Here is a 13,476-nt window from a genome sequence, read left to right as displayed (position 1 = left end):
TGAACAGAGCTGGGAAGCTGTTTTGATTATTGACCTGGTTCTGTATAAACTCATGGCTCTGGAGTTAGACAGGTAGTGACACTGAATGAGCAGCTGTGCTGGAGAATCCTTGGGGAGTCCAGGGAGGGTGTGGAGGCTCCTTCTCTGGAGGTTTTCAAACCTGTTTGGATACATTACTGTGTGACCTGATCTAGGTGGGACTGGATTTAGCAGGGGGGTTGGACTAGAGGATCTCTAAAGGTCCCTTCCAACCCCTACCATTCTATGATCCTCCTTCCAGTCCTGCTCTCCAGCTTTGCCACAGGTGAGCACAGCAGTCTGAAATGCAGGCAGCTTGCAGATCTCAGCCTGGCCTATGCTGTCTCAGCAGAGAGCTGCCCTCCTTTCAGCAGGTGCTTCCTTGGCATCCCAGGCCAAAGCTTATCTCCTGTCTTGTTCTGCAGCCTGTGTTTTACAGAGGCCTGGCTGGCTCCCAGGTGACCCTGAGCAGCATGGTGAACCAGACCCGGGTCATGCTGGAGGAACAGGCCCGGCACCTGCTCAACGAGCAGGAGCGGGCAACCATGGGCTACTACCTTGATGAGTACAAGGAAGGCAACATCTCTGTGGATGCTCTGGTCATGGCACTCTTTGAGCTACTCAACACACATGCTAAGGTGAGGCCCATGCTGGGGGCAGGGGCAGTTTCTTGTGGGCCAGGCTCGGTGTCACAGTGTGGCTCAGTGCCTCCAAGGCTCTCTGCTGAGGGTCAGGGCAAGGAGACAAGATGTATGGGGGATACAGGCTGGTGTTCAGTGGCAGAAGAGCTTCTGGTGGAGTTCAGGAAGAAACCTCCTCACGCATCACGTGCCAGTACACCTCACTGCCACTGCTAAAGCGTGTGGGAGGATGGGTCTTCACCTGCCGAGGAACATGGTTGTGCTCTAACCTGCCTGTGGTTGTCTGTGTGCCTGGCCCAGTTCTCGCTGCTCTCAGAGGTGCGGGGGGTGATTTCCCCACAAGACCTCGACCGCTTTGACAACCTGGTTCTGAAGAGAGAGATCGAGTCCATGAAGGCTCGGCAGCCCCCGGGGCCCGGCGTGGGCACCGACTCCTGCTCCGCGATGTCCTACAGCGACACCGTCTCTTCCTCCAGCAGCCACTTCACCGCCACCACCGTCAGCTCCGCCCGGGTAAACCCCTCCTGTGTTCTGTCCCAACGCCAGCTCCTGGCAGCCCCACCACAACCTCCCTTCCCTGGAGGGCTGTAAAGGGACGTCAGCCCGCGGGAGGCCCCGCTCAGTCTGTATCCCCCATGGAGTCCCCCAAGGCTCTTTGTTTTCCCTTGGGAGCTGGGTGCAACGGTGCTGTGTGTAGGTGCAATAAGGTGATGCTGTGGCTCGTGCTTGGGACCTCTGTGCCCCTGAGACTCAGATGCCACTGTCCTCTGCACGGGGACTGGGCCTGGTGCCAAGCATCACCTTGTCCTCTCTCTTCCAGGGCCTCCCCTGTGCAGCGTGAGCTGCATCCACACACCTCTCAGCGACTCGTGGCTGCCATGCCATGCCATGCCATGCCTGACACTGTTCATCTCTGGCTGTTGCTGTTAAATCACCTCCTTGAAGATGCTGGCTGCCTGCTCCCTGGCAGCACCCAGCCCCTGCCCACTCCCCAGCATTAGCGACAGTGCTCCCACGCCTCTGCCAGGGCTCCCATTGCACTCACTGCCTAATTAACTTATCCTAATCACCTCAGAGTTTGCAGGCACACAGCCTCAAAATTAATTTCCTAGCTGTGAAATGCCTTTCAGCATAAATGCATTAGCAACCTTGGAAATTAAAACCTTCACAAAAAGAATAGATGACAATGGGCTTTCTGGGAGTCTGACAGCAAGCAAAGGCCAGGGCGAGTGGGGCTGTGCTGCAGAGGGCCCAGGCAGCAGCAGGGGAGCAGGGGCCCTCCTGGGACTGTGCCTACCTGTGCTGTTTGATCCAGTCCTCCCAAAAGACCTCAGAGAGTTTCAGAGCATCAGAGCTGTGCTCTTGTCCCCTTGAGTTCACAGATACCCACAGGGAAGCCATGTGCTGTGGTCAGGATGGGCCACGGTGAGATCCTTTGTGGATCAAGATAAACAAACTGAGTTTTGTGCTGCTCTCCCAGCTGCCTGCTGGGAAAATCTCTCTGAGGTATCAGAGAGCCCACACAGGTGTGCCAGGACTTGTGTGCTGAGCTGACACCCTGTTCCCATGCCACCCCTGTGCCTGGGGCTGTACCAGCGCCTCAGGTGTGCCGTGCTCTCCCTTCTGCTCCCCGACACCGTGTCCCCAGCACGGCTGCTTGGCCTGTGTGTGAGCCAAGGCCCAGCCCCACTGGGCAAACGAGCCAGAGCTTGGGGAGGGAGACCAGGGTGCTGCTCTGGCATAGAGAAGAGAGTGGGTGCCACTTTAAGAGCTTCCTTCAAGGAGTGTCCCATCATCATGCTGTAGGTCTTCCCTGGCAGCGCGGTACCTCTTCCCTTGGGCCTCCCTCAGGGCTCTGCCTCAGGCTCTGGGGACACTGACACTTGAGACAGTTGCCCCCACAGCTTCTGAAACAACTGCCAAGCACAGAGCACTGACTCATGGTGGCTGGGTGCTTGTCTCAGCTTGCAGGAGAGAGAGAAGAGGAGCAGAGCTCCCGAACTGTTTTCTCTGCCGTAAGCCCCTGCTGCTGTTGCCCTCCCCAGTACCCCTGTCAGGAGGGGCTCCTTTCAGCCTTCCCATTCCACACTGGCTGTGGGTTCTGCAGGGTGGGTTTTGGGGAAGGGGGGATGTGTTGTGCTGGGGTTTGCTTGTCTCACCCGTTTGCTCTTCATTCTCCCTGATCTGGTTTCGCTTTTATGCTTGTTTTAACCTGCTCTTCCCCTCACACGTCCCCAGGAGCGGCTCCTGTGGCTCATAGACCTGATGGAGGTAGGGGCTGCCAGCCCGGCGGGGGCTCGGGCGCTGCTGGAGCGTGGGGGGTGTATGGGGGGTGCAGGCTGCCCAGGGGCCAGTGTGTGACTCTGCCACCTCACAGCTGCCTTGTTTTACCCATCACTGCCTTTTCTTCCTGTGCCTCTGCTGAGCCATTCCAGCACTGCAAATGAGACTGAGCCTCCAACCAAACCCAGTTGGTACTACTGCCCTGCTCTCTCTGAAGCCCCACGTGCCACTGACAGCTCAGGGATGGGGTTTTGGAAGGACCCCAGACTGCCCTTTCTGCCCTGCTCCCTGTGCTCCCACCTTGCTGCTGTGCTGTCTTGCTGTATGGGCACCCTGGCTAAATAGCAGTAGGCTGGTCACATTCTGACACACACCCTCAGGAACAAGGAAGAACTTTCCTTGCAGGCCTTGAGTCTGCAGAAAACCTGTGCAGGAGGGGTCAGTGTATTCACTGCATGCTCAGCCCCACACAGACTGGATGTGGATGTGGAGAGAGCCTCAGGATTCCTCTGTCATAACAAGATCTCTTGGCTGGGAGAAGGCTGAGAAGAGCCTGGGACTTGTGCCCTGCAGTGCAGCTCCAGGGTGTGAAGTGCATTCCCTCCTCCTTGTCTGAGAGGAGATAACAGGGATCAGAGAGTTGAACACACACAGCAAGTGGTGGAGCTGAAAGCTGCTGGTGCTGCTTTGGGAGAGAGGACCTCTGGTAGCTGTGAACCTGGCCCAAAAGCCCCCTCTCTCTAGGAATGGCACTTACCTAGGAGAGGGCTGAGTTTATTGCAGGCACTCTGTCATGACCAAAGGCAGTGACACTAGAGCAGGGTCCCTGTCTGTCAGCTCTCCATTGGGTCAATGAGTGGAGTTAGACCAAAAACAACCAGCATGAGGCTGACCAGGACCTTGCTGTGCCAAAAGTGGGTCTGTTATGGGATGCTTGAAGGATACTGAGAAGTGAGACAAAGCCGTGTTGATGATGGGTGTCTGCCTAAGTGACACCTTCACCTCTTGTACATCTTGGAGCTAAAGACGAGTCCTGCAAAGCAGAGGTTAACTGGAGACTGCCATAATCAGATGCAGCCTGTCTGACTGGAGCAGTATGAGTTTGTGTTTGCTCACAGGCAGGGCAGTGGGACACCCTGTGTCCTGCTCCTGGCCCAGCCCTCAGCGGGACAGTGGAGGAATTAAAGTCTCTGTTGATTCTGTTTTTCTTATCTGTTGCCTCTTAGCAAAGATGCTGCCATAGAAAAGTGCCCTCTCCTCCCAGGGCCTGATTCTACGGGTGCTGACTTGTGCCCAGCTCCCTGAAGCTGCAGGATTGGGCCTCGTGTGGTAACCCAGCTGAGCTGCTGGGCCCCGTCGGGCTTTGGTCTCTTTCACAAGAAGTTTAACTGAGGAGAGGATGGCACTGAGCCATTCCTCTGTCTGGAGAGTGAATCTCAAGCACAAGACCCCCCTGCCTCTTTGGCAGCTGGCAGATGGTGTCTGTGTCCCCAGAGGCAGAGCAGACAAATAGGGGACATCTTCCTCATCCATGTCCCCCGTTACAGAGCTGCTCCAGCTCCCAGATGCCCTTTGGCTGCCTCCAGGACACACATCCCAGCTGGAGGGTTCCCAGGTGCCTGACATCATCCTTTCAGATGCTGAGGAGAGAAGCAGAGCTTTGCAAGTGTCATTGTGTCACCCTCAGAGCCCATGAAGCCAGAGAGGTTTGGGCTCAGGATGTGACAGAGCCAGGGTCTCTGGGGTTCCTCCAGCCCTGCAGGGACAGTCTGGGCTGGGAGAGGGAAGGAAGGAGAGGAGGAAAGCTGGGCTGATTCCCAGACTGGCACAGTTCAAAGCTGAAACCCTGGGGGAGTCAGGCTGAGTAGCTGTGCAAAGCTCTAGTTAGCACTAACTGGCAAATAAGGCACTCATTTGGAGCTGGGAGGTTAATTAAAGGTTGGGTTTTATTCCCCAGGGAGGTGCAGTTTTTCCACCACTTAATCTGCAAGTGGGAACTCGCTGCCTGTCTGAAAGGTGCTCTCCAGTTCCACTGCTTCTGCCATGGACTCTGTAAGATAGGAAGGACAGAAGTTTTCTGTCTGCAGCCCACAGAGGAGCTGGAAGGCCCTCTCTTGGCCTCCACTTTCTGTCAGTAACTGGAAAATAGACGGGGTAAAGAAGCAGAGTCAGGAGCAGGGAGCAGCCTCCTCAGTAAATCCTCCTTTTTCACAGTAGTGTCACATGGCTTCCATGGGTCTGTCAAGAGAAATCCAGGAAAGCAGAGTCTTTAAATAGCCAGTTCCTGAAAGCAAATGCCCTCAGCTTAAAAGCCATTACATTTTATAGCCCAGAGCAATTTCCATTTAATTGCTTTTGCCCCCAAAGTACTAAAGCTTGGGGAAAGGCAAATCTGCTTGCACACTTCAGCAATGAAAAAAGGCTCCGGAGAAGATGAGCAGTGTTGGTGTCCCTGGCTGCTCTGGGAGAGCAGAGCCAGGGTGCTGGGACTGGGGCTGTGTGGGGGCTGGCAGGGGGCAGCTGGCTGTGCCCACCCTCTGTCTGCCAGCAGCATTTGGGTCTGGGGGCAGGCGGGTCCTGGCTGTGAGGCTGGGGCTGGGACACGGCGTGTGGGGCACGCTGGGATGGGCTTGATCTTGTGGTGATGGACACAGAACTCAGTGGCAGGACTGGGGGGTGGCACTGGCAGGTGTTGGGGACATCGTGCAGCCTCCTCTTTTGAGCACTGATGTGACTGTGACTGGCAGAAGGCTGCTCCCAGTTGTATCACAGGGGTCTGCTCCTCACAAATTGCCAAGAGCTCAGTGAACTCTTGGGGACAGGGTGAGGCTGGCACAGGCAGGGCTGGGAAGAGGTAAGGACACAGCTGAGATCCTCCTGAACGTGGCCAGGCTGGTGCTGAGGTGCCACTGTCTCTGCCTTGGCTCCCTTCTTCACACAGGCAGCTGTCTGGCTGGATCAAGGGCTCTGGGGAGCTGGAGAGCTGGGCTGGTGCAGGGCGATGCTCGGGCAGCTTTCTGCAGAGCAGCTCTGTCATTAGAGGAAGGGCCAGTGTCAGCACAGGGTCTGTGCACAGAGCCTGGGGGCGGCTGAGAGCAGCCTCCCAGCACTGCCTTGTGTCTGCCTGAGCTCCTCAGCCCCATGCAGTGGCACCACAGCACTCCAGCTTCTCAGTCCATTGGCTCTTCCATCCAAGCTGAAGGCCTCTTGCTAATGTGTGCACAGCCCAGCACAGCTCATGGTCGTTTCCATCACCATGAAGGCAGGTTGCTTTGGAAACAGCCCTACCTGCCACTTCTCCAGCCTCAGACAGACAGTATTCCCCCATCCATCCTTCCCACCAGCGCCTGGCTTTGCAGCCCTGAGCCACGTCAGGTCTGGCTCAAGCCTCATCTTCCAGTTGCTGCTGAATCTGTCTTCTGCCCTGGCTTGAGGCAGGGTCAGTAACCCAAAAAGGGGTAGGGGATGTTTCTCTTTCAACAGCCACCTGCCTCTCTGTTGGATTAACTGATGATGGAATCAGCCCTTGGCTTTCCCAAGCTGATACTTTCCTTATCGCTCTCTGAACAAGCCATTTCCTTCAGTTCTCGTTCTCCAGCATCCCTTCTGAAGCCATAGAGATAAAAGCACTTTTCCATCAGTGTTTTTGCTGCTTCTCTAATGCTTTTAATTGTCTCCCATGTCTATTTTGGGACATCAACATCTTACAGGCACGGCAGCAGCCTCTAGCAGATGGGGGAAATGCAGAGGCACCAGCACTCAGCTAATCAATTGTTTACCCTGCAATAAATAACACAGTTAAACACCAACTGTACCCTGCCTGTGCCAGCTCAAATGCACAAACATCCCTGGGAACAGGACAGAAATGAAGCCCACCCTTTGTGAGCAGCAGCAGCAACTCTCCAGATCAGGAGTTCCTGAGGGAGGGAGATGCTGAGGTCTGGGTTTGCTCTCACAGAGGAACTAGGCAGAACTGGGGCTGTGCACCCCTGCCCCAGGAGAAGCCCTGGGGCAGAGCCAGGGGCAGAGCCATGGCTCCAGGCTGGACTGAGGAACCAGCTGAGTTTGGGCCCATAGAGTGCCAGGCCAGGCATTGCTCGCCAGGGCACAGCCATGCTCCCAGTCCTGCCATCCCTGCTGTTACATGGCCAGGGTGCCTGTTTGCTCTGCTTACTGTATCCACATCTCCTCCTTGGGTCCATCCTGACTGACTGATGACCCTGTGAAGACAGACTGACGTTCTCAAAGCCCTTCTTGAGGAGCTGTGATGTGTTCAGAGCTGTGCTGTGACATTTTCTGATGTGTTGCCTCTTAAAGGGAGAGCAGGGAAAGCAGTGGCAGCAGCTTCTGTTTGCATCTGGGACCAACTGCTCTGGTTTGCAAGCAGAGGAGTTTTAAAACTTTTCTACTGCCCTTCTCCTGGGAGAGATCCAGATGTGGGACCTGCAGCCTTCAGAGCTGGTTCTTCCCCTTCTTCCACATGAAGCAGGAGAAGCTGAGATTGGAGTTAAAAGGAGCACACTGCTGCAGAGGGGTTGGTCAGGCTCTCAGCATGCTTTGAGCACACTTCTCAGCTTGGGACACTGTATCCCAACAGAGTTGCTTTGCTCCTAGATGTGTGTCTCCAAAGAACTCCCCAGGAACCAAAACCTTGGGGTGAAAGACTGGCCTTGCATGAGAGGTTTGGGCAATGACCTGCATCACTCTGCATGTTCCGTGTCGTGTTGGCACTGTGCTGGTTGCTCCTTGCTGCTGTGACCTGGCTTTCTTTTTGTCCTGTCAGAACACATCAGAATTGGAGGGAGCTGGAGATGGCCAAGAAAGTAGCATCAACACCCTGCCAGACATCTCCCTGGTAAGACACTGCAGCTCGTGCTGCTGGGCCTGGGCTGGGAGCTGGAGGCTGACTGATGTCACTGAGCTTTGCCTCAGCTTCTGTAGCTCATTGCTACATCATCTGCCATGGATGGCACTGCAGTCACTGAAGTGAATTAATCAGACCAGTTAGGAAGAAGGATCCTGGCTGGCTGAATAAGAGTACAATCTGTGTAAAGCAGAGCAGAAGTTGAGTGGTTTGTCCTCTAATCAACCTCATTTGTGAGCCATATCTCTACTGCCCGTAAGGTCAGAAAGTCGTTTCTGGGAAAATCAGCTCTTTTTGCCATGGTCACTGTGAGAAAGCAGATGCAGGTCATTGTGAGCCTGGGGAAGTTCTTGCAGCTGAGCGTGGATGGTGTCCTAAAAGCTTCTGTTCTTGGTCTGGCAGGATGATATCTCCTCCTTCCCAGATGAACCACCCAACTTCAAGCCTCCACCTCCTCCTTCAGCTCCTCAGATGCTGGACCCCTCTGCTGCCCAGCACAGGAACCCAGGCAAAGACAAGCCCAAGCGCCCTTCCTCTGAGTCCTCTCAGTCAGGCCTCTTCTTCGTAGCTCCCCGAAACCCCACACCCCCTCCTGGCCACCCCGAGAAGGACACAGTCAGCATGACTTCCACTGCCACCACCTCCACTGAAGAGGCTGCCCCAAGCCCTATCTATGCCACCATCTCCCCGGCCCTGCACAGCTCCAGGAGGAAAATGGATGCCCAGCTCTCCTTGGTCAACCAACACCCCATTGGGCCCTTCCCCAGGGTCCAGTCCCCGACGAGGTTGAAGAGCCCACCCCCAAACGGGCCTGCAGCCGCTGGGCTCCAGACCCCCCCTTCCCCGTCCCCCCCTCCACCTCCCCCCCACCCAGCACCCCCTCCCCCAGACAAGGGCAGCCCTCAGGCCATGGCCAACCAGCACTTCATCATGGTGGAGGTGCACCAGCCCAACAGCGAGCCCGACGTCAACGAAGTGAGGCCCTTGCCTCAGGCCAGAGGTGGGTGGCACGTGGGTGGCTGTGGGGTGGAAAAACCCTCTCGGGGTTCTCCCTCGGGAGAGAGACCAGGAGATGGATCTCCAGGGCAGGACCTGAGGAACAGAACTGGAAGAGTAAGAGCTGCGTGAGGCTGCAGGTCCCTGCCCCGGTGTGAGACTGTGCTGCAGGGTTTCCCCTCCCCAGCTCCTGCCACGGAGGAGTCGGGGCAAACGGTGTCGTTTGGGGTAAAACTCGAGGTCAACGGGAGGGTAAAAGCCCCAGAGCGCAGTTCCACACGGGAATGTGCTGCTCTTTGGTAGCTGTGGGGTGATTCTGCTTTTTTCACAGATCAGTTCTGAACTCAGAAAACAGCTTGACAGCGCTGTGGCAAAGAAGCAGCGGAAATCCAGGGAAGGCATAAAGCCCTCTCCAGCGTCATTAGCAGGGGTGTTCATCTGAGACAAAGCCTCAGCCTGGGGCTTTGGCAACACTGGCAAATGTGCAAGGCCCAGGGCAGCCAGCTCCTCTTCTTCAGAGCCTCTCTGGGTTTCCAGCACAATTCAGGCTGGTCTTTGCTTCTTACTGTGACCGGCAGGAGCAGGGCAGGGCCTGGGCCCTGGGGAGGCTGCAGATCCAGGGCTGTGTCAGTGCTGGGCCCCTCACTCACTGCCACAGGGACACTGAGGGGCTGCAGCGTGGCCAGAGCCGGGCACGGAGCTGGGGAAGGGCTGAGGGAATGGGGGTGTTGAGCCTGGAGAAGAGGAGGCTGAGGGCAGCCAGCAGCACTCCCTGACACTCCCTGACAGGAGGCTGCAGGGAGCTGGGGGTCGGGCTCTGCTCCCAAATAAAAAGTGACAGGACAAGGGGAAACGGCCTCAAGTTGCCCCAGGGGAGGTTGAGGCTGGAGCTGAGGCAGAACTGTTTCCCTGAGAGGGGTGTCAGCCCCTGTGCCAGGCTGCCCAGGGAGCTGGGGCAGTGCCCAGCCCTGGAGGGATCCCAAAGCCGTGGGGCTGAGGTGCTGAGGCCGTGGGTTGGTGCTGGGCTGGGCAGGGTGAGGGCAGGGCTGGGACTTAAAGGTCTTTTCCACCAGAAAGGGTTGTGTGATTGAAGACTGAGCTCTGTGGGGCGGTTGCTCGCCACTTGTCCCTGCGTGTGCTTTGCTGTTAATCAGTTGGGGCACTGTCGCCCTCCTGTGGCCCCGACTCCCCCTGCAGTGGGCTGAGGTTCGGGGGCTGGGTGCGGAGCCCCGGCCCCTCGCGGCCGCATCCTGCCCGGGGCTGGCATCAGGGTCACCACGGCTCCTCCAAGGGACCCAGAGCCAACCTCTCAGACCTTCAGCCATCTCTGATGGTGTTGCCGTGCTGCTCTTCCTCACTCCCAGAGGCAGAGGCTGCAGTCCTTCATCTTCAAAGCGGAGAAAGCTCCTACCTGGCAGCTTCTCTCCACTGAGATCACTCTCCGTTTCCTCCCAGACCTTGGTGCTGAGCACGGGCTGGCTCAAACGGGCCTCCCCTGACTCCCCAGGCTCCTCACACCCTCCATCCTGGCGTGACGTCTGGGTTAGATCCTGGACCTGGGTTCGAAGCCGCTTGATGCTCCCAGAGCACAGCTCTGCCCTTGAGGAGCTGCTCGGGAGCCGCGCTGGGGTGTCCAGGTCCACGTCCCAGGGCCTGCCCAGCCTTGGAGCAGCCACATGTCCTCCCTCGGGCCCACGGCCCCGGGAGCGCTCGGCCAGAGCCGCGCTGCCCATCCTCTAACAGCCCCTCGTCTCTCCCCAGCCTCCACGCTCTCCCAGCTGTCGGACAGCGGGCAGACCCTCAGCGAGGACAGCGGGGTGGACATCGGGGAGGTCGAGCTGAGCGGCAAGGACAAGAGCCGGCAGCCGGTCCCTGGGAAAAGCCGAAGCCTGAGGGAGGCCACGAGGAGCGAGGGGACGGCAGAGGGGGCCTCCAAGCCGGTGAGGCTGGGTGCCCAGGGGCCTTGGGGTGCTGCTGGCTGTGGTGGGTGGGCTGTTGAGGGGCAGTGCTGCTCCCCACAGCCTCGTCCAGCCGTCTGCTGGTTCTGCTCTCTCCTCCTCTCGTGCTTTGATGAGGTCGTTACCCTCTTGGTCAGTGACCTGTGCCAGCCCGCTGGTGGGCTCAGCACTGGGGCAGGGGGGCAGGAGTGCCCAAGGGACAGGGGCAGGGTAGAGCTGATTCACCCCATTCTGAGTAAGCCTGGTCCCTCCCAGCTCCTTGGGATATGGCAGAGTTCCTGGCTCTGAGGGACATCCGCAGGGCATTGTCACCTGTCTCCTGGAGCAGAAGGTGGCAGCAGCTATCAGAGGGAAATTGGAGGGTTTCTGATGGTGGCCAGGTTGAGGGGCTTGGGCAGCCAGTGGGAGAGCCACTCTGCTCCTCCTGAAACCCTTCAAGACCTGGACATGGGATCTTGAGTGGCAGGCAGTGTGTGTGTCCCTCTTCCATGGAAGCCTGACATGGGTGACCCTGCCTGTGTGACCCTGCCATGGGTGACCCTGCCTGGGTGACCCTGCCATGGGTGACCCTGACATGGGTGACCCTGACATGGGTGACCATGCCGTGGGTGACCCTGCCATGGGTGACCCTGCCATGGATGACCCTGCCTGTGTGACCCTGCCTGTGTGACCCTGCCATGGATGATCCTGCCTGTGTGACCCTGCCTGTGTGACACCGCCATGAGTGACCCTGCCATGGGTGATGCTGCCTGGCTGCCCCTGCCGTGGGGCCCTGGCCCACAGTGCCCGGCCTCTCTTGGCAGCGCTGCTGTCTCTTCCCGCAGCCGGGGCTCCTGGAGCCCACGTCGTGTCTGATCCGAGTGTCCAAGAGCGCGCCCACGCTGGGCATCGCCATCGAGGGGGGGGCGAACACGCGGCAGCCGCTGCCCCGCATCGTCACCATCCAGGTAGGCCAGGCTGGCGGGATGAGCTCCCTCGGCTCTCCTCCCTCAGCAGGCTCAGGAAAGCTCTTCAGCCCTGGCAGCCCTGCCCCGAGTGGGGATTGTGGGGCCGTGATTCCCTCTGCCACAGCGCTGCCTCTCCCCGGGCATCGGGGGCATCATTCTGCTGTGGGGCTTGTTGCTGGGGGTTGCATTCGTGTCCCGTGGATGATCTCATACCATAAAGCAAGCCTGGGAGCCGAGGGTTTGCTGCAGACGTTTGAGATGAGGTCTGGACAGCCCCAAAAGCTTGGCTGGTGCTTCCAGATGTCAAAAACTCCCTTTTTCTGCTCAGATAGAGGACTGGGGAGGGGGAATGGGAGGTGACAACCAGGGAACAGAGTCCTCAGCAGCTGTCTCCCCGCTCTGGTTCCTCTGTTTGCTTGGGGCAAAATTCAGCCAAAGCGAAGCAGAGCTGCCTGTGCCTGGGTTATCGTTGGCCGTCCCAGCTGGCGCTGCGCCGCAGGAGAGAGCGAGGAGCCACGCCAGATTCATCTCCTCTTTCTGATAAAGTGGCTGTATTTCATCCCTGGGCTGAGACCGGGGTGGCGGGAGCATGAGCTGACCAGGTCTCTCCTGCAGCGCGGGGGCTCGGCACACAACTGCGGGAAGCTGAAGGTGGGTCACGTCATTCTGGAGGTGAACGGCACAGGGCTCCGGGGCAAAGAGCATCGCGAGGCCGCCCGCATCATCGCTGAAGCCTTCAAGCTGAAGGAGAAGGACTACATCGACTTCTTGGTCACAGAATTCAACGTCGCCCTTTAGGAACACGGATAGGTTTGGGGAGCATGGCTTGGGACAGGGAGCACCCGAACGGGGATGAAAGGCAGCGCTGAGGTGTGAAAGCGGTGTCCCACCACGCACAGCCCCCGCCTCGCACACGCAGACACCCCCAGCTTTGTCCGCAAACGCCTCCCAACCTGCCGCAGGCTCCTGCTGCCTGGGAAGGGCAGAGATCAGTGCACGTCCCTCGCCGTTTGCATCCCTGTTCCCTTTGGGAACAGCCTCCCCCGGGCAGGCTGGGGAGCGGGGCAGGGGGCAGCAGGGGGCTGGGTGTCCCCGCTTCCTTTGAGTGCCACACACACAACGAGGAGGGCCCGTGGCTCAGGGTGGAGGGGCTTCGGGTGGTCGCCGTCCCCTCGAGTGCTCGTCCCCTGCCCAAGCACAGCAGAGAGAGCAACCGGAGGCCTTGTACATTGCTGGCAACGTCGTTGTATTTATAGAAACAGAGCTTGTGCTTTTAATTTTTCAATAAATCTATCAGGTTAGAAAAAGGCTGAGCTCGGGGGGCTCGGCGGGAGCGGGGCGGGGGGATCCCGGGTAAAGGAACACCTGCGGGCAGCCCGGCACTGGGGGGGCGGTGGCAAAGGGCATCGCGGCGGAGCAGAGGCACCGCTACCCCGGCCCATGCCGGGACCTTCCCGGGCGAGAGGCACCGCGTCCCCTGCCGGGACCTTCCCGAGCGAGAGGCACCGCGGCCCCTGCCGGGACCTTCCCGTGCGAGGGGCACCGCTACCCCGGCCCATGCCAGGACCTTCCCGTGCGAGGGGCACCGCGTCCCCTGCCGGGACCTTCCCGTGCGAGAGGCACCGCGGCCCCTGCCGGGACCTTCCCGTGCGAGGGGCACCGCTACCCCGGCCCATGCCAGGACCTTCCCGTGCGAGAGGCACCGCGGCCCCTGCCGGGACCTTCCCGTGCGAGGGGCACCGCTACCCCGGCCCATGCCGGGACCTTCC

The 13,476-nt window shown here is 58.7% G+C and overlaps 1 protein-coding gene across 1 annotated transcript in view; it reads left to right on the top strand.

The window, feature by feature from the left end:
* Nucleotides 1–12,505, top strand: part of WHRN (whirlin) — a 54,185-nt gene extending 41,680 nt beyond the window's left edge. Inside the window, exons 6-12 of the mRNA XM_062011769.1 lie at nucleotides 444–656; nucleotides 960–1,172; nucleotides 7,726–7,797; nucleotides 8,209–8,806; nucleotides 10,564–10,742; nucleotides 11,585–11,707; nucleotides 12,323–12,505. Coding sequence (XP_061867753.1) covers nucleotides 444–656; nucleotides 960–1,172; nucleotides 7,726–7,797; nucleotides 8,209–8,806; nucleotides 10,564–10,742; nucleotides 11,585–11,707; nucleotides 12,323–12,505 — 1,581 coding nt within the window. The remainder of the gene's footprint in view (nucleotides 1–443; nucleotides 657–959; nucleotides 1,173–7,725; nucleotides 7,798–8,208; nucleotides 8,807–10,563; nucleotides 10,743–11,584; nucleotides 11,708–12,322) is intronic.
* The last annotated feature ends 971 nt before the right edge of the window (nucleotides 12,506–13,476 follow it).

Source organism: Colius striatus, chromosome 19 (genome assembly GCF_028858725.1).
Source record: "Colius striatus isolate bColStr4 chromosome 19, bColStr4.1.hap1, whole genome shotgun sequence".
NCBI lineage: Eukaryota > Metazoa > Chordata > Aves > Coliiformes > Coliidae > Colius > Colius striatus.
This window is presented reverse-complemented; position numbering and strand designations above follow the sequence as displayed.